The sequence below is a fragment of the Hylobates moloch genome, unplaced genomic scaffold (genome assembly GCF_009828535.3).
Source record: "Hylobates moloch isolate HMO894 unplaced genomic scaffold, HMol_V3 SCAFFOLD_10, whole genome shotgun sequence".
NCBI lineage: Eukaryota > Metazoa > Chordata > Mammalia > Primates > Hylobatidae > Hylobates > Hylobates moloch.
The window spans coordinates 1,937,738-1,961,626 of record NW_026652285.1 but is presented as its reverse complement, the minus strand read 5'-3'; the positions used below and the strand labels follow the sequence as shown (position 1 = coordinate 1,961,626).

At 41.1% G+C, this 23,889-nt stretch overlaps 1 protein-coding gene across 19 annotated transcripts in view; it reads left to right on the top strand.

The window, feature by feature from the left end:
- MMD (monocyte to macrophage differentiation associated) overlaps positions 1–23,889 on the top strand; it is a 90,402-nt gene that overhangs the window by 10,462 nt on the left and 56,051 nt on the right. For 10 of the 19 annotated variants that reach the window (XR_009215325.1, XM_058445699.1, XM_058445693.1 and 7 more), the window contains exons 4-7: positions 2,239–2,313; positions 5,474–5,575; positions 7,752–7,821; positions 19,698–19,738. Coding sequence is in view for 17 of the 19 variants with exons in the window: in XM_058445699.1 (XP_058301682.1) it covers positions 2,239–2,313; positions 5,474–5,575; positions 7,752–7,821; positions 19,698–19,738 (288 nt within the window). In the remaining 2 variants the exon portion in view is untranslated. Of the gene's footprint in view, positions 1–2,238; positions 2,314–5,473; positions 5,576–7,751; positions 7,822–14,721; positions 16,625–19,697; positions 19,739–19,901; positions 20,056–20,435; positions 20,480–23,889 lie in introns of those variants that run through there. The other 9 variants (XR_009215324.1, XM_058445698.1, XM_058445697.1 and 6 more) reach the window with 3 other exon arrangements.

The window sequence follows — 23,889 nt, the reverse complement described above, 5'->3', positions numbered from 1 at the left end:
TCCAAGTCCTAGTTTTTTTCACCATATCTCTTACAATATTGCATATAGCTTGCAGTCTGCTACCTTTTCCTGTAAGATGACAGTTTCCTGGGCTTAAAATAAAACCACAGCATTGAATCACAAGGGCACTCTGGGACACACTCACAAGAGAACCACAAAAGTGCCTGTCCTGGCTCCTTAGGACACAGTGTCGCAGCGCCCAGAGGCCAGTTTAGAAGCAAAGTACTTTATTATCTTCTTGGCACAATTTAGTGCCTGTGGTTGTCTCACCAAACTTGGCTTCAATGTCTAGATTCTGGATCAATAAAAAGTTGTAGGTACCTACTTCAGTATTCTGGGTCTCCCTGCCAGAGGTATAATAGAAACTAAATTCTCTTGAACTTTGAATAGCACTGCTAGAATCATATGCCATGTGTAGATTTTTGCTCTTCATTAAAAATTTTAAATATCAAAAAAACCTTATTTAAGTAAAAGTGAGAAGGGAGTTAGCATTTATTATGTGGTAGGTGCTCCTGTGTGCTAGGTACTATGCTAGATACATGGCCTACATTATCTCATTTAATGTTCACACATACTCCATGAGAAAGATCTTATTTCCACTTTACCTAATGAGGTAAGTGAGAGTCAGAGAGGTTGGTGGCAGATCTTGGATAAGATTCCAGGTCTGTCTACCTACTCTAAGAGCATATAACAATCTAGAAAACAGAATTAGAAAGGCCCAAAACCTTGCTAGAAATCACAGTCATCCAAGGCGTTTTAAAAACTTATTCTTCTCCTTCCTCCACCCTCTATCTCACCTCCTAGCCCTTCAGAGTCTTCTGAACTGGAGGCCATCACTGTATTTTGTAAGCTCCCCAGGTGATGATACGCAGTCAAGTTTGAAAAGCATTGACGTAATGTTTGCTTCATTAGACCTATGGCGTAAAGTATCATCTATGGGTATGCTATAGCTTCTGATGACTAGTAGATTGAAACACATTCTTTCTCACAAATGTATTTTTCATTCCTTTAAAACTTTTTTTTTTATTTTTAATTTTTGTGGATACATGGTAGGTATATATATTTATGGAAAAATTTTTTTTTTGAGACAGACTCTCACTCTGTTGCCCAGACTAGAGTGCAGTGGTGCGATCTCAGCTCACTGCCACCTCCGCCTCCTGGGTTCAAGTGACTCTTGTGCTTCAGCCATCCGAGTAGCTTGGACTACAGGCGTGCGCCACCACACCTGGCTAATTTTTGTATTTTTAGTAGAGACAGTGTTTCACCATGTTGGCCAGGCTGGTCTCAAATTCCTGACCTCAAGTGATCCACCTGCCTCAGCCTCCCAAAGTGCTGTGGTTATCGCTGTGAGCCACCACGCCCAGGCTTTATGGGGTACGTTTTTTCACTTACTCACACAAGTCCTTACTAGTTTTCTTTGGTCACTAATACTAGTGTTCCCTCAAATTATAGTTATACCTGCTTGGACACTGAAAATAGATTCAAGATGATATTACAAATTTGTACTTTTAAATTACCTCAGTAAAGGGCAGATTCCGTCTCATCCGTCTGATGAATAGACCTCAGTGAACCAAACTCTTTGTACATATACCCCTGACTTTTCAGTTTTGGAAGGAGGAACTTGCTTAGAAATACAGGTGGCTATGCTTTTGTAGCAAATGTGCCTTTTTTTGTTTTTGTTACTGTTTTTCCTAAGTTAGTTTCTGAATTTCCGTTATTACTATTTACTGTCCACACCAGGATATTTGAAGTAAAAACTGTAAATACATTCTAAAAAGACACAAAGAATGTGATTTCAGCTCAGAGAGTGTTTACTGAACATGAGGACTTTGCCCTGCAGTGATAGGAGCTGGGGCGGGGGGTGGGGGGAGGTGGTCCGCCCTCCAGGAACTTCATTTTTCTGTTAGATGGGATCCAAAAGAAATGGAAAACATCAGCAAAAGACAGATTTTGTTTGTTTGCTTTAACCACTTCAGGCTTTCTATCATGGGGCTCTGTCCCTATGTCTCTCATATGCTGAGAGAATCTATTGTATGTGCAACCTAAAAAATAATAGAAAGCTTTTACTCATGACTTCATAACATTAACAACAACAAAAATCTGGGTGACCTTGGAAGAACAAGTGTAAAGGCCATGAGAACGAGAACAAGAATGGAAACTGCAACATAGTGGAGTGATAACCTGTACTTCCTATCTGAACACTTTCTGACCAATTTACTTTTTTTTCCCCCTCACTAGGACAGTGGAGCATTGTTTTCACATGTGTGATAGAATGGTTATCTATTTCTTCATTGCTGCTTCTTATGCTCCATGGTAAGATACAGTCTTCCTATTTTTGAAGGTAGTGATTTTATGATTAGAATTCCTTACTCCTCCTTTCCTCGTTTCCTCTTGTCCCCACCCTCAGCCCTCATGTGTACACCACCTCCCCTCTTCCTGAACACATACATGCATGCATTTTTTTTCCCATTTGATGTACTTGGGTCAGATTGCATATTTGAAGGGGAGAATATTGCTGCTGTTTATAATATCTGGGTATTGGATTGTTCAAGAAGAAGTGCTATGAACTTGTGTGCAGATAGCTTGCTTACTCTTGAAATCTATAACCTTTGCTCTCCATATTGTTTCCCTATACCTCTGCTGTTGTTCAGAACACTAGAAAATTGAATTGTTCAAGTGGAAATGCTGTAAATATATATGAGGAAAGCAAGTTTGTTTGTTTGTTTGTTTGTTTATTTATTTTGAGACAGAGTCTCGCAATCTCGGCTCACTGCAACCTCCGCCTCCTGAGTTCAAGAGATTCTCCTGCCTCAGCCTCCTGAGTAACTGGGATAACAGGCGCGTGCTACCATGCCTGGATAATTTTTGTATTTTTAGTAGAGACGGGGTTTCACCATGTTGGCCAGGCTGCTCAGGAACTCCTGACCTCAAGTGATCCGCCCACCTTAATCTCCCAAAGTGCTGGGATTACACGGTGGCGTGAGCCACCGTGCGTGGCGTATTTTTTTATTTTTTGAGACAGGGTCTCACTCTGTCTCCCAGGCTGGAATGCAGTGGCGTGATCTCAGCTCACTGAAGTCTCTGCCTCCTGGGTTCAAGTGATTCTCCCACTTCATTCTCCCAAGTAGCTGGGACTACAGGCGTGTGCCACCAGGCCCAGCTAATTTTTGTATTTTTTGGTGGAGACGGAGTTTCACTGTGTTGGCCATGCAGCTCACTGCAACCTCCACCTCCCAGGTTCAAGTGACTCTCCCACCTCATTCTCCCAAGTAGCTGGGACTACAGGCGTGTGCCACCACACCCAGCTAATTTTTGTATTTTTTGGTGGAGATAGGGTTTCACCACGTTGTCGATACCAGGTTGGTATCGAATTCCGACCTCAAGTGATCTGCCCGCCTCTGCCTCCCAAAGTGTTGGGCATGAGCCACCATGCTCGGCCATGTTTGTTTGTTTGTTTGTTTGTTTGTTTGTTTTGAGACGGAGTCTCACTATGTTGCCCAGGCTGGAGTACAGTGGCAGTGGCCCGTGGTCTCAGCTCACTGCAACCTCCGCCTCCCGGGTACAAGCGATTCTCCCGCCTCAGCCTCTCCAGTAGCTGGGATTATAGGTGCCTGCCACCACATCTGGCTTCTTTGTTTGTTTTTTGAGACAGAGTCTCACTCTGTCACCAAGGCTGGGGTGCAGAGGCGTGATCTCAGCTCACTGCAACCTCTGCCTCCCAGGTTCAAGTGATTCTCCTGTCTCAGCCTTTGAGTAGCTGGGGCTACAGGCATGTGCTACCATGCCTGGCTAATTTTTCTATTTTTAGTAGAGACGAGGTTTCACCATGTTACCCAGGCCGGTCTCAAACTCCTGACCTCAAGTGATCTGCCCGCCTCAGCCTCCCAAAGTGCTGGGATTACAGGCATGAGCCACTGCACCCAGCCTGTTTTTGAAATTTAAGCCATTTGTCTTCAATTCACCTCAAGTGCAGTAGCTACTATATAGCAAGTGTGTTTATCATTTCTTTTGCTGAGTAAGAGAACCAACCACATGAGTTAACTATTTAAAATACCTAGTATCCTGTTCAGTGCCTTTGATCTTTCTGCCTTTTTGGTGCTGATCAAATAAAATCTTTTGTTGCTTTGAAACTCTTAATTAAAGAAACATTAGCTTTCTTCTACAAGACATAATCCAGTTTTAAAAACTCAGAAGCTTATATTTTGCTATCATCTACTGTAGTCATTAGAAACAGTATGCCTCTAGATTCTGGCTAATGCAGCATCAATGATTCAAAAGAAACCTGATTATCTGAAGGAGTAAAAAGTAAGTGCTATCTTTGCCCAGCATCTGACTAAATTATAGGTTAGCTTCATGTTGGAAGAAGAACACTGAAAGGCTTTTATGAATGGACATTAAATGCCCAGAACAATGCTTATTTCAGTAGGAACCTACAGGGTCTTCCAAACAGGATTCCTTACTTAGTTATTTTAAATTCTTTAATTTAAAATAAGTAAATGAATAAAAAGAATTTAAATGTGAGCTGAGGAGTTAAATATCATAGTAGGCAATTTGTTTGCCTGTAGTTTTAGATATGTAGGCTGTACTTTTTCCATTTGGAAATGTGACTTTTGTAGTTATAGATAATCAGGATATTTGTTTTTTCCTCATTTATTCTTTTTTTTCCCCCTTGAGATGGAGTTTTGCTCTTGTTGCCCAGGCTGGACTGGACTGCAATGGCGCGATCTTGGCTCACCACAACCTCTGCCTCCTGGGTTCAAGAGATTCTCCTGCCTCAGCCTTCCAAGTAGCTGGGATTACAGGCACGTGCCACCATGCCCAGCTAATTTTTTTGTATTTTTAGTAGAGATGGGGTTTCACCACGTTGGTCAGGCTGGTCTCCAACCCCTGACCTCAGGTGATCCACCCACATCAGCTTCCTAAAGTGCTGGGATTACAGGTGTGAGCCACTGCACCTGGCCTCATTTATTTTATTTATTTATTTTTTGAGACAGAGTCTTGTTCTGTCACCCAGGCTGGAGTGCAGTGGTGCGATCTCAGCTCACTGCAACCTCCGCCTCCCGGGCTCAAGCAATTCTCCTGCCTCAGCCTCCCGAGCAACTTGGATTACAGGCACATGCCACCACACCTGGCTAATTTTTGTATTTTTAGTAGAGATGGGGTTTCACCATGTTGGCCAGGCTGGTCTTGAACTCCTGACCTCAAGTGATCCGTCCGCCTCGGCCTCCCAAAGTGCTGGGATTACAGATGTGAGCCACCACTCCCGGCCTAATTCGGAGTCTTAAAGGTCGACTGACAAATTTGTTTTTGAGTTGCTTAATTTTAACTAAATTGCCCAAATGCCTGCTTGATGTGTTGAGTGCCTTTTCTTCCTGCTCTTATCCTAAGACTTTCTCAGTTTTCAATGATACAGGTTCTATGAATTCCCTTCATTTATCACTTCTGTTCTTTGTTGTCATGTTTACATTTTTAGGTTAAATCTTCGTGAACTTGGACCCCTGGCATCTCATATGCGTTGGTTTATCTGGCTTATGGCAGCTGGAGGAACCATTTATGTATTTCTCTACCATGAAAAGTAAGAGAAAATAATGTACATTTAATAGTTTTAAAATCGACTGCCTAAATATTATCTGCACTGCAATACAATTTACTTTTATTTGTACTTCAAAACAGTAGAAATACATACATAGAATATGTTATTTTTAATAAATCTTCAAAACCATTTGGTATTCATTATTAGTAGAAAGATTGCTGTGGAAAAACAAGAGTGGTACAGGTGTGGTATCATGCAGTTGAGGGGACATGGTGACCAGCCCCTTTGGAGTCCATCAGACTTCACTTCTATAGCATGAGACAAATTGGCCTTATTCTCTGTGATTCAGTCATCACGTGAGAAAACCAGCCACTTGTCAAGGTGTCCATGAAGATTGGAGAGAATAGATATTAAGTGCCCAGTATAATATTTACCTAAAGAAGGGCCAAAGGGTATTCCAAAAAGGGTTTCTTGAGAAAAAGGATGTTGGGAAGGACATTGGAACTCTTAATATCCTAGCCCTAGGGCACAGCTTTTTAGCCAATTATTCATAGCTGATAGTCCTAATTACTGAGCCATATAAAAACAAAAGCTAATTGAAATTTAGTATCTTCGCTCTAGAGGAGACCTTCAAGGTCCCCTATTCCAGCTTCATGATTAAAAAGTCAGAACATTTAGGATATGCATCAACTTAGTGATTCATCTGGAAATGAGGACCCAAACATCCGAGTTCTGATTCCATTGCCCTTTTCATTACCTTGTATGTTTGAATTTGAGAAACACACAACCATGAAATCTTTGTCATTGGGTTTATTTACAGTTCATTAAATTCTTTATCTATTGTGCTTGGCAGAATGGCTCTCAGAATTGAACATAATTTGTGTTTATCAGAAAGTACTAAATTGTTTTCCCCTTTCAGAAGAAGAAAATGGTAGTTTTCACTAACTTCTTTTTGTCTCTGAAATTCACTTAAATACCTTTTTGACCATAATTAGCAATGCTGAGTAGTGTTATATATTATAGTATATATAAGTCCAAGGGAACAGTTTGCTTCTTGGGCTCAAATCTCTTATTTATATCCTTGGATAAAATAGGAAGTCAAGAAAGGCAACTATCTTTTCTCCTTTTCCCGGCCTTCTGGTGTAAACAAAACCCATAAACCCATTCTTCCCCTATCTGATTATTTCATGGTAGGCTTTGAGTATAAAACACGATGAATGAGGTATGAGTCACCCTTGGCCATTCAGTTTGGCAGACATTAGGGAGTACCTAAATTGTGTCAGGTACTATTCTGGGATTTACAGATCAAAACATAATCTTGGTTCCTGCCTTTGAGGAGCTTATAGTCTGGTTTGATTAAGCTGAAATGTAATTTGAATTTCAATACAATGTATTTCTTAGGGTTTTTAGATCTTTTGTAGTCTAACGTGATGAGCCTTAAAATTACAGTTTGTGCAGGAGCAAAATAAAGAGACAAACAAAATTACACGTCCTTTCCTTAAGGCTTGCTGTTCCTTTTTGCTGATAAACTAGGCTCATCTCCATTCATCTTCAGAATTTCACTTATAGCTCTGGATTGGAATGGTAATGAAAGCAGACACTCTAGGATCAGAAGAGGAAATATTTTACAAGGTGGAGTGGGTTAAACGATAACTACTTTTGGCAGAAAACATTTTCTTTTTTTTGAGATGGAGTCTGTCTCATCTCCAGACTGGATGGAGTGCAGTGGTGTGATCTCGGCTCACTGCAAGCTCCGCCTCCCGGGTTCACGCCATTCTCCTGCCTCATCTCCCGGAGTAGCTGGGACTACAGGCGCTCACCACGCCCGGCTAATTTTTTGTATTTTTAGTAGAGATGGGGTTTCACTGTGTTAATCAGGATGGTCTCGATCTCCTGACCTCGTGATCCGCCCGCCTCGGCCTCCCAAAGTGCTGGGATTACAGGCTTGAGCCACCGTGCCTGGCCGGCAGAAAACATTTTCTAGGTGGCATGTGGGATTTGATGCCTTTTCAACCCTGAGAGAAATGCTAGTTCCTTGTTACTCAGCTACTATGTTTTAGTTAGAGGCCTAGTGGTTGCCTACTGAGAAATAACGTTTTATTTGAATAGTTAAGAGTTTACATTTCTTTCTCAAAAGTAAAAAGGAAAGGCTGGTATGTAAATTGTTAGGTGTTATAGAAATTTATAAGTTAAATTAACTGCGTTTCTGTTCCTGCAGATATAAGGTGGTTGAACTCTTTTTCTATCTCACAATGGGATTCTCTCCAGCCTTGGTGGTGACATCAATGGTAAGACATGGCTTCAGAATTTTAGTTATTTTCTTTTAAACTGCTGGAACTTAATATGATTATAGATATGATATGTAGCTTTTCTTTATAAAGTTATGTCCATTAAATAGAGGCTCAAAAGAAAAAGAACTTATAAATAATGAAGTGTTTAGCTGGGCATGGTGGCATGTGCCTGTGGTCCCAGCTACATGGGAGGCTGAGGCAGGAGGATTGCTTGAGCCCAGGAGGTTGAGGCTGTGGTGAGCTGTGTTCATGCCACTACACTACAGCCTGAGGAACAGAGTGAGACCCTGTCTCAAAAAAATAATAAAAATAATGAAGTGTGCCAGCAACTCGTAAGCTTGCACTAGGTACTGTGTACAGTTTGGGAAAGCTATAAATTTAGGTATGTTTCTGTCTTTATGGTACTTTCCTGAATCAGAACCAGAATAGGTTCAGAGAGGTATTTTTCAAATCCCTTTACTCTTACTTTTCCTTTCCTTTGCTTTTAAGTCATAAGTCAAGCCCTTTTTTTGTTTGTTTGTTCTGTTTTGTAAGGCAAGCACTTTTTTTCTTTTACTTTGCTTGAAAATGTGTTTTGGGGATTTTCGTGGGTAAAGTGTAACATTACCTGTAATAGGCAGTTGCATGTATATATTTGAATTCCCTTTCAAATTGAATTACTGTTGAGAAATCTGTGTGTGTCTGTCTTTTTGAAATGAAAACGTGTTATTACAACTTCATGGTTCCATCCACCTGGTTACCAGGCCTTTAGCTTATATATTGCAGTATCTTAGGCTCTAGGCACTATATTAACTAAGGAGGTCCAAAGGTGTTTAGTTTGAACTCTTCCGAGCCTACATTGTTCAGAAGAACTGTACTTAGGATTTCACTCCTAATCTCATAGGCACATTGGAAGAACCTTTTTTTTTTTTTTTGAGTCAAAGTCTTGCTCTGTCGCCCAGGCTGGAGTGCAGTGGAGCAATCTTGGCTCACTGCAACCCCCACCTCCTGAGTTCAAGTGATTCTCCCACCTCAGCCTCCTAAGTAGCTGAGATTACAGATGCGGGCTGCAACCCTTGGCTAATTTTTTGTATTTTTAGTAGAGATGGGGTTTCACCAAGTTGACTAGTCTGTTCTTGAACTCCCGAGCTCAGGTGATCCACCCGCCTCGGCCTCCCAGAGTGCTGGGATTATAGGCGTAAGCCTTCACGCCTGGCCGTAAGAACGTAATTCTGTGATAGATTTTTTCCTGGTCACAAAAAAACCTATAAAAGGTTTAAAAGTTTCAAATCTGGTTCTGTTTTTTCAGGGGATGTCTTTATGAGAATATAACAAAATACATTTCTTTGAGATATGAGGTTTATGATGGCTTTAATAATTACCCAGCACCCAAAATACATATAGATGGTAAAAGCAACAGGGAATGGTAAGGAGGAGGAGTTAAGGGACAGAAATGAGAAAATCAGCCTTGAAGGCCATATAGTTAGAAGGCATTTCAGGACACCCAAAGCAATATCAGCAAGGTTTGTGCAGCCTAATAAAGTAGAATTTCAAGCAAATTCCCTCTGGGTGTCATAAGAGCAGGTTTATCCAGTAATTTTACTAGCCTAAATCTGTAATTGATATTTCCATAAGTGGTACAATAGCAGGTGACTAATGTTTGTGATAATCAAGCAGGATGATCCCCCACACTGCCTTTATAGAACTTAGAGTCAAGCAGGCCAATGCAGTTCCTGTTAAACAAAAAGAGATCATGAAATTTGATAAAATATTTGACTGGGGAAAGTTCAGGCTGCTATGGGAGCACGACAGAGGAAGTGATATTTCAGCTGATTTGGAAACACATGGAGCAGCTAAGAGATGGTAGGGGTGAGGCAAGTGTTACAGGTAGAGAATACAGCATGAAGGAAGCCCAGAGAAGGGGAAAGCACCAGCATCTTTGGAGAAATGAAAATAGCTCGTTGTTTGTAACATAAAATACATGTACCAGCTTATGTACATATGCATGGTGGGGGCAGGTATGCGGGTAGCACAAGTCTTGTAATAAAGCTGGAGAGCTAGACAAGAGTCCAGATCAAAAAGGACCTCATAAGCCACTAACACAGTAACAGAATGAGTGAAAATGCGAATCTTTGGTTCTGGCCAGAATCATGGGTCTCAGACTTACCCTTCTGCCATAAAGAACTGTAAAACTAGAAAACGAATAAAGGCAACTGTTTTTTGGCTCTGAACCCGAACAGTACAGGACTGTGATCGTTGAAGGAAGAGAAACCAAGAAAATGAGCTTTGAATTCACCTCAGTTGTTTCCCTGGAGACACTTTCCAAACAGCAACAAAAGGAGGTAAAGCCCAGAGAACAGCAGCCTGGGTGGAGGAAACAGAAATTACACTTCAGGTTACTGACATGGCTGCAGTTTGTGGGGCAGGGTATGCAAGAGGAGGGAGCCGCTCAGGGAGGATGCTTCAGAAATCCATAAAGCAGTTTCCATGAGTTGTTGTCCAGATATCAAGCTGAATTTGTACAGGGCAAAACTCTGCAAGCTCGGGTTGCAAATAACTCTTAGAAGGCTGGAAGATAAATGGAAATTCCAGACAGTGCCCAGTGCTGAAAGACATTGAAGTTCCAACCAGCCGGAGTTCAGAGATGGTGCTGGACATCCCAGGCACTCAGTTGACCCTGCCAAGGCCACAGCTTAGGAGTAGAGCTACTCTATCCCTAGAGAGAGGGCTACTCTAGAACTGCCATAACAAGGCCCAGACAAACCTTGAAAGGATAAAATTGATCCTCCAGTAAATAAACCGCCTAACAGAACAAAACTCAACAATTTTTAAAGGAATACAACAGAATCTTTACTGTAACAACTTAGCATGTACCATAAGTAAATATTATCAGAAATAAATCAATAATAATGTAATAAAATAAATAATAAATATATAATAAATATTACCAGATAGGCAAGAAACTGGAAAGTGACACATACCTAAGGGAAAACAGATCAATAGACACAGATCAGAAGACGGGAGAGATACTGAGATTCCCACACAGGGAGTTTAAAACAGATGAGGAATCTCAGAAAATACCTAGAGACTATGAAGAAGAATCCACATGGAGATTCTAGATCCAAAAACTGTGATGTCTTAAGAAAAAAAATTACTGGAGGGATTTAATAACAGATTGGATATTGCAGAAGCAAAGGTCAGTGAACTTGAAGCCAGGTCAGTAGAAACTATACAAACTGAAGCATGAGAGAAAAGAGTGATTTAAAAATGAACAGAAGGCGAAAGAAATTGGGGCAGTTTTTTGTTTTGGGTTTTTTGTTTTATGATTTTTCTTTCTTTTTTTTTTTTGAAGAAATAATAGTTACAACGTTTCCAAATTTGATGAAAAATATCAACCTAGAGATCCACAAAGCACAAGGAGTCCTGAGCAGGATAAACACAAAGAAAACTACACTAAGACACATTAAAGTCAAATTACTAAAAAACAAAGGCAAAGACAAGACCTTAAAATCAGCCAGAGAGAGAAAAAAGAGCAAGGAGAGAAGATGACCACTGACATTTTATCAGAATTCATGGGAGCAGGAATACAATGTAATGGCACATTTAAAATGCTAAAAGGGGCCGGGTGCTGTGGCTCACGCATGTAATCCCAGCACGTTGGAGGCTGAGGCGGGTGGATCATGTGAAGTCAGGAGTTCAAGACCAGCCTGGCCAACATGGTGAAACCCCGTCTCTACTAAAAATACAAAAATTAGCCGGATGTGGTGCCAGAGCTCCTGTAATCCCAGCTACTCGAGAGGCTGAGGCTGAGGCAGGAAAATCGCCTGAACCCAAGAGGCGGAGGTTGTAGGAAGCTGTAGTGAGCTGAGGTCGGGCCACTGCACTCCAGCCTAGGCAACAGCATGAGACTCCATCTCAAAAATAAAATAAAATACATAAAATGCAGAAAGGAAAAAACAAAACCCTATCAACTTCAAGTTGAAGTTAGCACAGTTTAGTAACATTAATGTCAAAAATTTAACCAGGGAGGCCAAGGCAGCAGATCACTTGAGGTCAGGAGTTCGAGACCAGCCTAGCCAACATGGCAAAATCCGTCCGTACTGAAAATACAAAAATTAGCTGGGCGTGGTGGCAGGCACCTGTAGTCCCAGCTACTTGGGAGGCTGAGGCAGAAGAATCACTAGAACACAGGAGGCAGAGGTTACTGTGAGCCAAGATCGTGCCACTGCACTCTAGCCTGTTCAATGGTGCAAGATGCTGTCTCTAAATAAATAAATAAATAAATAAACCAGGATTGCTAGAAATGATGAATTTCTATGTAAATACATGGCTGTTTTTCATTTCTTAATTTCTTCACAAGATAACATGGGGGTTTCTAACATGTAAAAGTAAAGTACATGGTAACAATGGATGGGGTGGAGAAATAGAAGCACATTGTTTTAAGGGTCTTAACCTTGTATAGGGGATATAATAATAAGGGTACATTGTGATGAGTTAAGGATGCACACTGTAATCCGTAGAATAACCACCACTGGCCAGGCAGTGTCTCACGCCTGTAATCCCAGCACTTTGGGAGGCCGAGGCGGCTGGATCACGAGGTCAGGAGTTCGAGACCAGCCTGACCAACATGATGAAACCGCATCTCTACTAAAAATACAAAAATTAGCCGGGTGTGATGGCACGCTCCTGTAATCCCATCTACTTGGGAGTCTGAGGCAGGAGAATCCACTTGAACCCGGGAGGCGGAGTTTGCAGTGAACTGAGATCATGCACTGCACTCCAGCCTGGGCAACAGAACAAGACTCCATCTCAAAAAAAAAAAAAAAAAAAAGAAAAGAATAACCACCACCACCAACAACAACAAAAGCAAAATAAATGTTATAGTTAAGTAGTCAAGAGAAAAGATAAAATGGAATCCCAAAGTTATTCAATTTAGTCTAAAGCGGGTGGGAAAATTGGAAAATGGAAACAAAGGATAGATGAAACCAAACAGAAAACAGAGAGCAAGACGGGAGGCTCCAATACAACCATATCAGTAATTAGGTACCTCTTATATAATAACAATTCCATCACAATGGACTGAACACTCCAACTAAAAGGCAGAGATTGTCAGACTGGATACAAAAGTTTTCTGATCTGTATAATGGGGATAATAGTACCTAATTTAGGGTCGTTGTGAAGATTAAATGAATAAATATATCAAGTGCTTCAAACAGTGCCTGGCACATGGTTACAATAATGATAATGAAAAAAAAATTCTGTTTTGATACAGAATTAACTATGTTCTAGGTCTTTGAAAGTTGAGGTAAATGTGGTATCTTGAGGATACTTGTTAACAGAATGCGTGTCAAAACTCACCTGTGTACTTGGTTTGGTGTCTTGCTTGTTTTGGCAGAAAGGAAAAAAAAAGGGTATTTTGGAACAGTGACTGGCCACATGATTTTGTTCAGGCCACTTCACTGCTCTGGCCTTAGTCTCCTCACCTCTGCAATAAGGGGGTTGTGTTAGATGAGTGACTCTTACCATTTGGGAGTCCCTGTGCCCCTTTGCGAATCTGATGACAGCCTTACCCCTGTCCTACAAGAGGGCTCCTAATACACACACAAATAATTTTGTATCATGTGTATTCATTGCTGTATAACCTTGAGGAGTTAATATAACGTGTGATATTTTGTCTTTGTTTTTACTTTTTAAATAAAAATAAATCTGGCTGAAGTCCTTTCTTACCAAGGTTAGGAAGAAATGCAATGTCAGTCCATTTGGATGGGCTCCTTCCCCATCTTTTGCTCTCACACAAAACATGGGGGCTCCTGTGAACTTTGAAAAAGGACTGATGCTCACAGGTGGCCCTAGATCCTCAGACCTGGTCCTTAGCTCATGATGCTCTATTGTTGCCTTGCTTTTAGCCGAGGCCCTTGGGGCCCATTCTAATCAGGTGCCTGAGTCAGAGCTTCCCTTTACTCTTGGGGGGCACACAAGGCTGCTGCCTAGTGCCCAGGCCTCTGGGACACCCACACACCTATCCCCTTCCAAGGCCCTGCCATGATCTGCCTTAGGTTTCCACTCACTCTGCAGAACCTGTCTCCTTTCTATTCCTAGTCCTCAGAAATCCAGGGGACTAACTTGTTTCTTCATCAGCTTCTAAGCATTGCCTCTATTCTCTCTCCTCATTCATACAAGCCATTTTAATCTTGTAGATGGGCCTTGATCTTTGAAAACCAAGAACAGCCTAAAAAATTCTCCCTTCTGCCCCAAGACACACAAGAATATTAACTTATTGCTAAGCTAAGCAATGGGCAGGCTCAAAGACAAAAAGGCTTGGAGACATCTAGAAGGCTAGGAAATATCTTGTACTATGTGATCTATGATCTCAGAGGTCACTTCTAGTTACGATTTTCCTGTGTCAGCCTTAAGGAATCTATAAGCTCACATAAGCAGGGGAAGTCTGAAAGAAGCAATCAGTGTAGAACAGTGTTTGAGAAGGACAAAGGGAAGTAAATACCCTGGCTGAGATGTAAATTATAAATAGAGTGGCTTGGGCCTGCCTTAGTAGGGAAGGAAGCATTTAAAGGGGAAGATGAGAACAGAGGATTGCACTTTATTAAAATGAACTTCCATGTCTGGCTATGATTGCAGTTTGCTTAAATATGCTGTAAATGAGCAGAATGTTCTGCTTTTTCATTTGGGACCTGTAATGTGATTGCTTGCTCAACTCAACATTGTCAGTCCAAAGGGCAATCCAGGTCGATGTATAAGAGACTTTTTTTATGTTTGGTTCATGTTTACAGATCAGGATTGTGTTCACACAGCTTCTTCATTGTCTAGAAAATCAAGAGTCTTAGAGGCAATTACAGTTATCTGTAGCTTGCCATGCAGAGTAACATCAAACCCTTTTTATTTTTTTTTCTCTGTTGACAGAACAACACTGATGGACTTCAGGAACTTGCCTGTGGGGGCTTAATTTATTGCTTGGGAGTTGTGTTCTTCAAGAGTGATGGCATCATTCCATTTGCCCACGCCATCTGGCACCTGTTTGTGGCCACGGCAGCTGCAGTGCATTACTATGCCATTTGGAAATACCTTTACCGAAGTCCTACGGACTTTATGCGGCATTTATGACCAATCTGTACTAATTCTCCAAACCAGTATTATTTCAATTATGGCACTTGGGAGTGGGGTGAGAGCTGAACATTGCACAGGGAAAGAAAAAAAAAATAACTGCACTGACTTTATATCTTTTGAATATAATTACTGTGAAAGTATAAAGGCTGTGTTCTGGAATTTTCCCCCTCACAGCAAATAAATAAGGTAGTGAATTAATTATTCATTCCATTCCACTATCATGAAGGACTCTGAATAGACTTGGCCAACTGATGTTTACAAACCAGAATTTTGTATTTTAATTTTACAGATTTTACTACATGATTTTTCTAAATTGTTATGTCAGGTTGTAAAAGTCAGTGCAATAAGAAACCTTCCTTTTTAAGAAGAAAATTGTTTCTATCACTTTCCCATTCACTAGGTAAAGAATCATGGACAGAACTTACACTACTTTTTACCATGTTTCATCCTGGCATAACATGGTTCTTTTTTAAATAGAAACTTTAGTTTTTTGTAAATTTTTTAAAAAATATTTCATTGATATGCATCTCTGCAGGTCCTCATTCATGTTGTGAATTTTTGCAGCAAGCAGTCAACATTCCACAAACGAACAAACATTATACCTCTTCTGATAGTTTTATTAAGCATGGAGAAATTGCCAATTTTTAAAAACTGCAGTTTTCCAAACTTTTCTGCCAACCTCTTACTCTGAATTCAGTGCTGCTTTGGGACATATACTTGACCTAGCTTGGTTTACCAGTGATGGAAAAGTATTTTGATATCATTAACTTTTTCAAAAGGTCCAACTTTTTCTCTATGCCTTTGCCACATTCTCTTCAGGGTCTCTTTCCACAGTGGATAAGTATTTTTTCTGTATTCTGACAGTATTGTTGGGATGGCCATCTGCTGGAAACTCCTGAAGAGCGTTATGTATTACAGTGAGCAGTTGTATTGCCTGTTTGGTGCCCAATGGTTAAGTCATTGTTTATATTGTCAGTTTGATATTTATTTTAAATTGTGGAACCAGATGCATAAATTCACACTTCTGCCTTTCCTTTGCATCTTCCCATATATTATGTTTTTTTTTTTTTTCCTAGAAAGAATATTTAAAGCATTATTTGACAGGTAGGAACTCATGTATCTGTAGTCCATGAGTTATATCCTGGCTCAGTGGAGTGATACTTATGTATTATTTTTACTTTTCTCTCGGTGTCTTATATTAAGATTAACATGTTGTTAATAGTTGCTTTGTTGATTAATCTCTCTTGTTGGTGTTTTAATAAATGAAATAGGCTTGCCTTTAGATTGGGTGCTGATATTGCCTGTTTCCTAGTAATGGGCTGATCAAATGATCAGTGGAATTCTTGGTTTGATGATAAGCTTATTAATTGAAATTTTTTACTGATGTGGCTTTAAAAGGTTTATTTTGTATATGTTTAGAACTCTCTGATTTTGATGAATTATATGGGAACGAGAAACAGAAGAAGTGGTATTTGCTGGTGAGTTAAATAGGCAAGGTACCCAGTGATAACACCAACCAAACCACTCCTATCTGCATGATTCTGAACATCTGGATGCCTGTTGTATTACTGTGTATATTTTATTTTTAATATATTAACTTTGTGGATTCATTTAAGGTCTACTCAAAAATAACACTGTCAAAACCACTAATATGTATGTAAAAATTGTGCTGTATACTACAATAAAGTTGTTACTTGGATTTGTTCCACTGTCTCTAAATTAGATGACTGTGAAAATAATAATGCATATTTGAGAGTTCGAGCTCATCCAGCATTTGTAATTTGTGTACTAGTCTTAAAAAAAAAAAAGGCCAAATGGAAAGAAAAATGAATACGCCCTGTCACTTAGAACTTTCTAGTCTACTTTTTAATAATTGAAATGCCAGAGCCAGCTCAAACATTAATCAACAGGCATTTTCAGTTTAAAATACACTAGGCAGGACCTAATGATTTCAAGTGTTTTAGATGATGCGTCTTTACCAAGATAAGCCTTTTGGTTTAGCATATTTAATATTCCATAGGACTGAGGTTACAGTCTTTTATGTTACCAACCAGACAAATAGCAGATTATAAACCTAACAACTCTCCGAGTGTTAGATGCCATTCTACCTCTTCTGTAGTGTGGGAAACCAGGGCCAGAGAAGTTTAACTGCTTCGTCCTAAATCAGGGAGCTGGAACAGCAACCAGCTCTATCTGATTCCGAAGCCTCCCATTCACTCTATACCACTGCATTTCTAGAGTCAGCAAAAACAAATAAAAAAACTTGAACTAAAAATTCATCAGGCATGGACACAGAAAAGAAAACACTATTCACATGGTTTAGAACCTCAATAATCCCTCAGATAACTCCGTCAAATCTAATTTTGAGGATTGAGTGTCTTGAAGCGTTATGATTCCCAAGAGTTCTGTCCTTTAGGTCACCAGTGTGACCTCATCCATTTCTACAGTGTCCCCACTATTGTGCTGTCACCTTCTTGGTCAGTGTCTCCCAGCCTTGAACTATTTTCTAAGGACTAGACCTCTCTCTAATCAACTGCCTAAATGCTCCCAGACACATTGACTCAAACCATCCCAAACTGATTTCATTATCTTTCCTCATCCTACCACCAAACCTATTTTCTGAAATTTCCTAACTTAGTTAATGGCATGGCCACAGCCATCTGTTCATTCATGCATCCTTGATTTTTTGCACCCCCCAGATGCAACAGGTCAGCCAGAACTGTCACCCCTGCCTTTCTCACAACTCCCTGGTCTGGTTCCTCACCTCTCTTCACACCGCAAGGTCCTAAAAAGACCTACTTAGCAGTCATCAGACTACAGCAGCCACCTCCTCATTTGTATCCCTGCCACTGCTTACACCCCTTAAATGAGCTCATCCTCCACACTGTACCAGCATTATCTTCCCAAAATAAAATCTGAGCATGTGTCTCAGTGCTCCAAAACTTCCACTGACTATTATCCTATAAGATTCACGCCAGATGCTTTAGCATGGACTCTTCACATGCTGACTCCGCCTGATCGGCCCTCTCCCCAGCTGAACCCCACTTGACATCAGCCCTGCTAGTGATTTTCACAGCCTCCCCCACAACACACATGCCCTCATGGTGCTTTTGCAGCTGTGTTTTTGTACCTGCTGTTCCTTGGCCTGGAATGCCCTTACTCCAGCCCCTTTCCTACCTGGCAAATAGTTGCTTATTCCAAGCCTTCATCAGGTGCCACCCACCTCCCTTGTGCCATTGACCAAGTTCCCCCTGGCATGAGTAGTGGTGCCCTCCTTTGACCCCACAGCACAGATATTCCTTCATGGCCCCTGTCATGGTGCATTGTGATTGTGTTTACTGTCTTTACCTCTGGTCTTGGGACTGAACTCCTTCAGGCAGGGACAGAGTCTCATCCACTTCTGTTCCTAGCTTCTAGCATAGCACTGGCTTATGACAAGAGTGAAGAAGTTTTGTTGAATGAAAGGGGTGGGGTCGGGGGAAGGTTGGAGAATGGTGCTGTGGAAGGGAAAGACTGAGAATAAAGCATTTTTTAGGACAGACTTTGCTTTTAGCAAGTTTATCCTGTCCATCACAAGCACTCTTACTAGCTGGAAACTGACTTTTAGCTTCTTTGGCCTTAGAGGCTTTTTTGACCACAAGGGTGAGCTAGAACATTCGTAGCAACCACAGGACAGTTGATAAGAAAATAGAGTGTAAATATTAGAAAGTATGTCCTAAAGAAGAAAATGTCCAGCATTTTTATTGGTGCTTTCATAGAAATAACTCAACAGTTTACAAAATTATTTTGGGAAAAAAAATATTTGGCCTAACGTATTTCCCTCTGGTCCTCTTTTCTGAATATAGTAATAAAATAGATCGAAACAATTGTGCAATCATTGGGTCTCAGTGCAGATTATACTCAAGAAGCAACAACTTAAATTTTTAAAAATATTTTGAATATTTTTACTTTAAAAATCATACAGCTATAGAAAACCCTTTGGAAAATAGAGAAAGCTAAAAATTATCCAGCATTCATTTATCATAATATATTTTAATATACTTCCAATCTTTTATTTCCCTATTTTTATTATACAGCTGTAAATATGCCACATATGTAATTTTATATACTTTTTCCTACTTACTATAAGCATTTAAAAATACTATTATATCAGCCAGGCACGGTGGCTCACACCTGTAATCCCAACACTTTGGGAGGCCAAGGTGGGTGGATCACGAGGTCAGGAGTTCAAGACAAGCCTGACCAACATGGTGAAACCCCGTCTCTACTAAAAATACAAAAAAAAATTAGCTGTGCTTGGTGGCGCACACCTGTAATCCCAGCTACTCAGGAGGCTGAAGCAGGAGAATTGCTTGAATCTGGGAGATGGAGGTTGCAGTGAGCCAAGGTCACACCACTGCACTCCAGCCTGGGCAACGGAGCAAGACTCCATCTCAAAAAAAAAAAAAAAAAAAAACTATTATTACTATTATATCATTTCATAGCAAGAATTTTCAATGATTTCATCATCTTTCAGAACTGGATATGCAGCCTATTTTGCTTAATCATTTGCCTAATTTTGGATATTTAGATTGCTTTAGATTTTTTATTATAAACAATGCTGCAGTGAACATACAGCTTCATCCATATTTATGACTGGGTTTTAAAGGTAATAATAATAAACAATTGAGTGTTTCTTATGTATCAGGTACTGCGCTAGTTTACATGGATTATCTCATTTTATGTTTACAAAAAACTTATAGGTAAATCATTTTCTTATTCCCATTTTACAGATGGGAAAACAAATACAGATGAATGAGTTTCCTTGCCCAAGGTAAGTGGCAGAACCGGAGTGAACCCGGGAACCCTAGAGGCTGTTTTCATTTTCAAGGGAGCCATTCCTCGGGCGAAGGTTTATTAATGGGTTTACCCAAAGGAAGACCTTTTAAAAATAGAGCTCATTTCCAAATCTCTACATTTATACTTGGTGTCTTCAGTTTATGTCTGCTCTTCTCACGTGCCAATGAGATGGAGAGTGGAATAGGAAAATCTCCAAAGGAAACTGACCTCAAAGAAGCTGGTTCACCTCCCTCCTTGTGCAGCAAAATAAGTTTCTCAAGGGGCCCCGAGGAATGTTTTTAGTTTAACAAGGTTAGAATTACTGCATTCATGTCTTTCTACTGCTTTTGCTATTTTAAATAGACAGTGCCAATATGTTCTTACATTCTGTGCCATTCCCACCTACATCCCTGCAATGGATTGGTGGTGTTATTTTTCCAAGAAACAGTGCCACTGTGCACTCTCGCCACTCTGCAAGGGGAGTTAAGTTATTCTCATCAGGGGCCTGTTCAACACAACAGAACGCTTTCTCATTCTGCCACACAGCTCATTATCACTCAGACTTTCACTGCAGTCAGACTTGTGAAGTCAAAATAGACTGGCAAGGCTGAAGGGGGGCTTGGGAAAGTAGGCTTTGGAGCCTTGCCCTATCTCCTGGGAGAGGTCACAGGTCCTTTTCTATTCTGTTCCAGGCCACACTTAACACATCCGATCTACTGTGTCAGTCACTGAAAAGGTCAGGAAAACTTTTTGATCACTAGGATTTGGTTCTCTTAAAGTCACACCAGTGTTTTTTGAATCCCATCTATGAGCTGTGTGTTGAGTCAGGGTGGAAGCAGACAGCCTGTGACAAATTGGCTGGGTGAGATTCGGCAAGTTTGGTATTACTTTTGAGCTTCAGTTCCTGTCTGCAAAAGGGGTATATCACTTCTCTTGCAGTGCGGTCATAAGGATTAAATAATATGTTGAAAGTGTCAAGTTTATACAGTCTGGCATATGATTGACACTGGGTAAATAATCCTAGTGCTTCTTTCCCATATGGCTGAGCTTTTAAAATTATGGTTACAGCCCACCTGGGGATATTTTTCGTGCACAAACAACCTGAAGAGCAGTTCAGTACCACTCTTAAAATTGTTCTGTACATTTTCTAGCTCTTATAATTGGTTCTGGATCAAATGATGGCCAAGGTTAAACTGAGGCATGTGGTTACTCCAGGCTTTCTAATAATTTTGTGTCATTTTAAACAGTGTTCTTTAAATATTCAAGTTTTTCCTTTTTTTAGATGGAGTCTTGCCCTGTCACCCAGGCTGGAGTGCAGTGGTGCAATCTTGGCTCACTGCCACCTCCGCCTCCCAGGTTCAAGCGATTCTCTTGCCTCAGTCGCCTGAGTAGCTGGGACTACAGGTGTGCGCTACCATGCCTGGCTAATTTTTGTATTTTTAGTAGGAATGGGGTTTCACTATGTTGTCCAGGCTGGTCTCAAGCTCCTGACCTCACGTGATCTGCCAGTCTCTGGCTCCCAAAGTGCTGGGATTACAGGCATGAGCCACCGTGCCCGGGCAAATATTCAACATTTCTTTAGACAAGAACATGAGTATTCCCAGAGAAAGGGCAGAAAAGGAGGAGGCTGGGGCAGTTCTTTATGTCCAGATAGGAGCTGCATGCTTTGCTTAGCAAAGCAAAAGACCTTCAATACATTGAACCCACACTCTGTCAATTTGGACAGCAATTTGGTCACCATCTGTGCACTCTCGCCAACCTGAGCATGCCTCCTGGGGGACTCACACCAACGGACTCTTAGTGGCTTATTAAAGAATGCCTTCCAACTACAGTTGTATAATGCCTTCTCCACCTTGTTTCTTTCCCAGTGATGTTGTAGGGCCCTTTATTCACACATTCATTCAACAAATGTTTACTGGGTGTCGTCTATGTGCCAGGGACCAGTCTAGGGCCTGAGGATGTTATAACAGAAAAAAAAAAAAAAAAAAGGAACAAAAAGGCCAAATTCCTGCTTGTTGCTCAGGCTAGATGATTCTCTGCCCCCCAACTTCCTTAATCTGGATTTGACATTTTGGGGAGCTTTTGTGAATCTGTTTGTTGGCATCACACAGATAGATGACTGTGGCCAGTGAATGTGACAGTGTGCATGACCAAGTAGAAAGTGATGCTCATTTACCTGTCTTTTCAACAAGGGTTCCGTACTTTGTGTTATTCATTTGCGCATCTGCTAGGGTGAGGTCGAATTGCCTGTTTGAAGTATGGCTCTTACTTATGAGAGCACCAAAGCAGCTCATTATTTAAAGAAACTTGTGAACTCTGCCCTCAAATGAATAACCCTCATGTGTGAGTGAATCACCCTTTGCTTTAGCTGAACATTTGAGAGTGCCGGGTTCATTCGAAGCAGGGTTTACCCATCCTCCCAGGCAAAGGATGATGAATGGGCAACACCTGTGTGGGCTGAGATATTTTTTTCCTTCCTTGTTTACCGTGTCTGGGATACCTGAGGTCCATCCATCATTCCCCCAGTCCTGCCATGTGTCATACTTGTATTAGAGGCTGGGGACACAGTGTCCAATAAGGTAAGTCTCTGCCCTCAGGGGAGAAGGATGTGGAGACAAATGAACAATTATAACGCAACGTAATCTCCACCTGTGTATTGGATGCTATTATTGGAGGAGGGAGTGATTAACCCTGTCCAGGGGAGTCAGAAATCCTCTGTACAGAAGCAGTAGTATGGCTGACACTCAAAGGGTGAATGAGGAATTGCCAGGGAGTCAAGTGAGGGGGCAGTGGGTAGAGACAGGGTCATATAAAGACATATTCCAGGGAAAGGAAAGAGCAGGCTTCAGGAAAGGGTGAGGTGTGTGGAAGGGGACATAATAATAACAGCTAATATTGACTGAGTCCCTACTAAGGGCCCAGCTCATTCTTTATGTTTGACATAGATATTGACTCATCTATTATTTTGAGGAGTGAGGAAGACAATCTTGTATACATATGAATTCTTCCGCAGCGGACTAAATCTTAGATGGCGTATTATTCAGTTTTTGCACTGCTATAAAGAAATACCTGAGACTGGGTAATTTATAAAGAAAAGAGATTGAATTGGCTCACCATTCTGCAGGCTGTACAGGAAGCCTAAGAGCTTCCGCTTCTGGGGAGCCCTCAGGAAACTTACAATCATGGGGGAAGGTGAAGGGGGAGCCAGCACTTCACATGGCTGGAGCAGGAGGAAGAGGCGGGGGAGGGGGCATACTACACACTTTTAAACAACCAGGTCTCACAATAACTCACTATCACAAGAATAGCACTGAGGGGATGGTGCTAACCCATTCATGAGAAATCTGTCCCCATGATCCCATCACCTTCCACCAGGCCCCACCGCCGACACTGAGAACACTGAGGACTACAATTCCACCTGAGATTTGGTGGGCACACAGATCCAAACCGTATCAGATGGATTTCTTTGTCTTAATATTTGGAACTTCTTTTCCTTTTTTTGCCCCCTTGAAAACATGTACCAACATAGACTTCTTACGGAAGGTGAATATTTTGTCACTCACCTGAGCTAATTTCTGTGATACTGTATTAAATGCAAAGAAAGCATGATGAAGCATATTATGAATTGGTTGGACTACTGGGGATTTCTTTACTACAGGGGATTTCTTTGCTTTTTTTTTTTTTGGGAAGGAGTCTTGCTCTGTCACCCAGGCTAGAGTGCAGTGGCACAATCTCGGCTCACTGCAAACTCTGCCTCCGGGGTTCAAGTGATTCTCCTGCCTCAGCCTCCCGAGTAGCTGGGAATACAGTTGCCTGCCACTGTGCTTGGCTAATTTTTGTATTTTTAGTAGAGATGGGGTTTCACCATCTTGGCCAGGCTGGTTTCAAACTCCTGACCTCATGATCCACCCACCTCGGCCTCCTAGAGTGCTGGGATTACAGGCGTGAGCCACTGCACTCGGCCTACTATTGGAGATTCTTATCCTTCAGTACTGACATAGATCATCTGGATCCAAGGGTATTTATAGAGACCCTCATCCAGGTGTCCAATTCATTTAAAGAGTGAGTCCCTCGTAGGTGCCAGATGCTGCTCCTGGTGTTGAGGATAAAGCTGTGAACAGAACAGACACAAGTTCCTCCTTCATA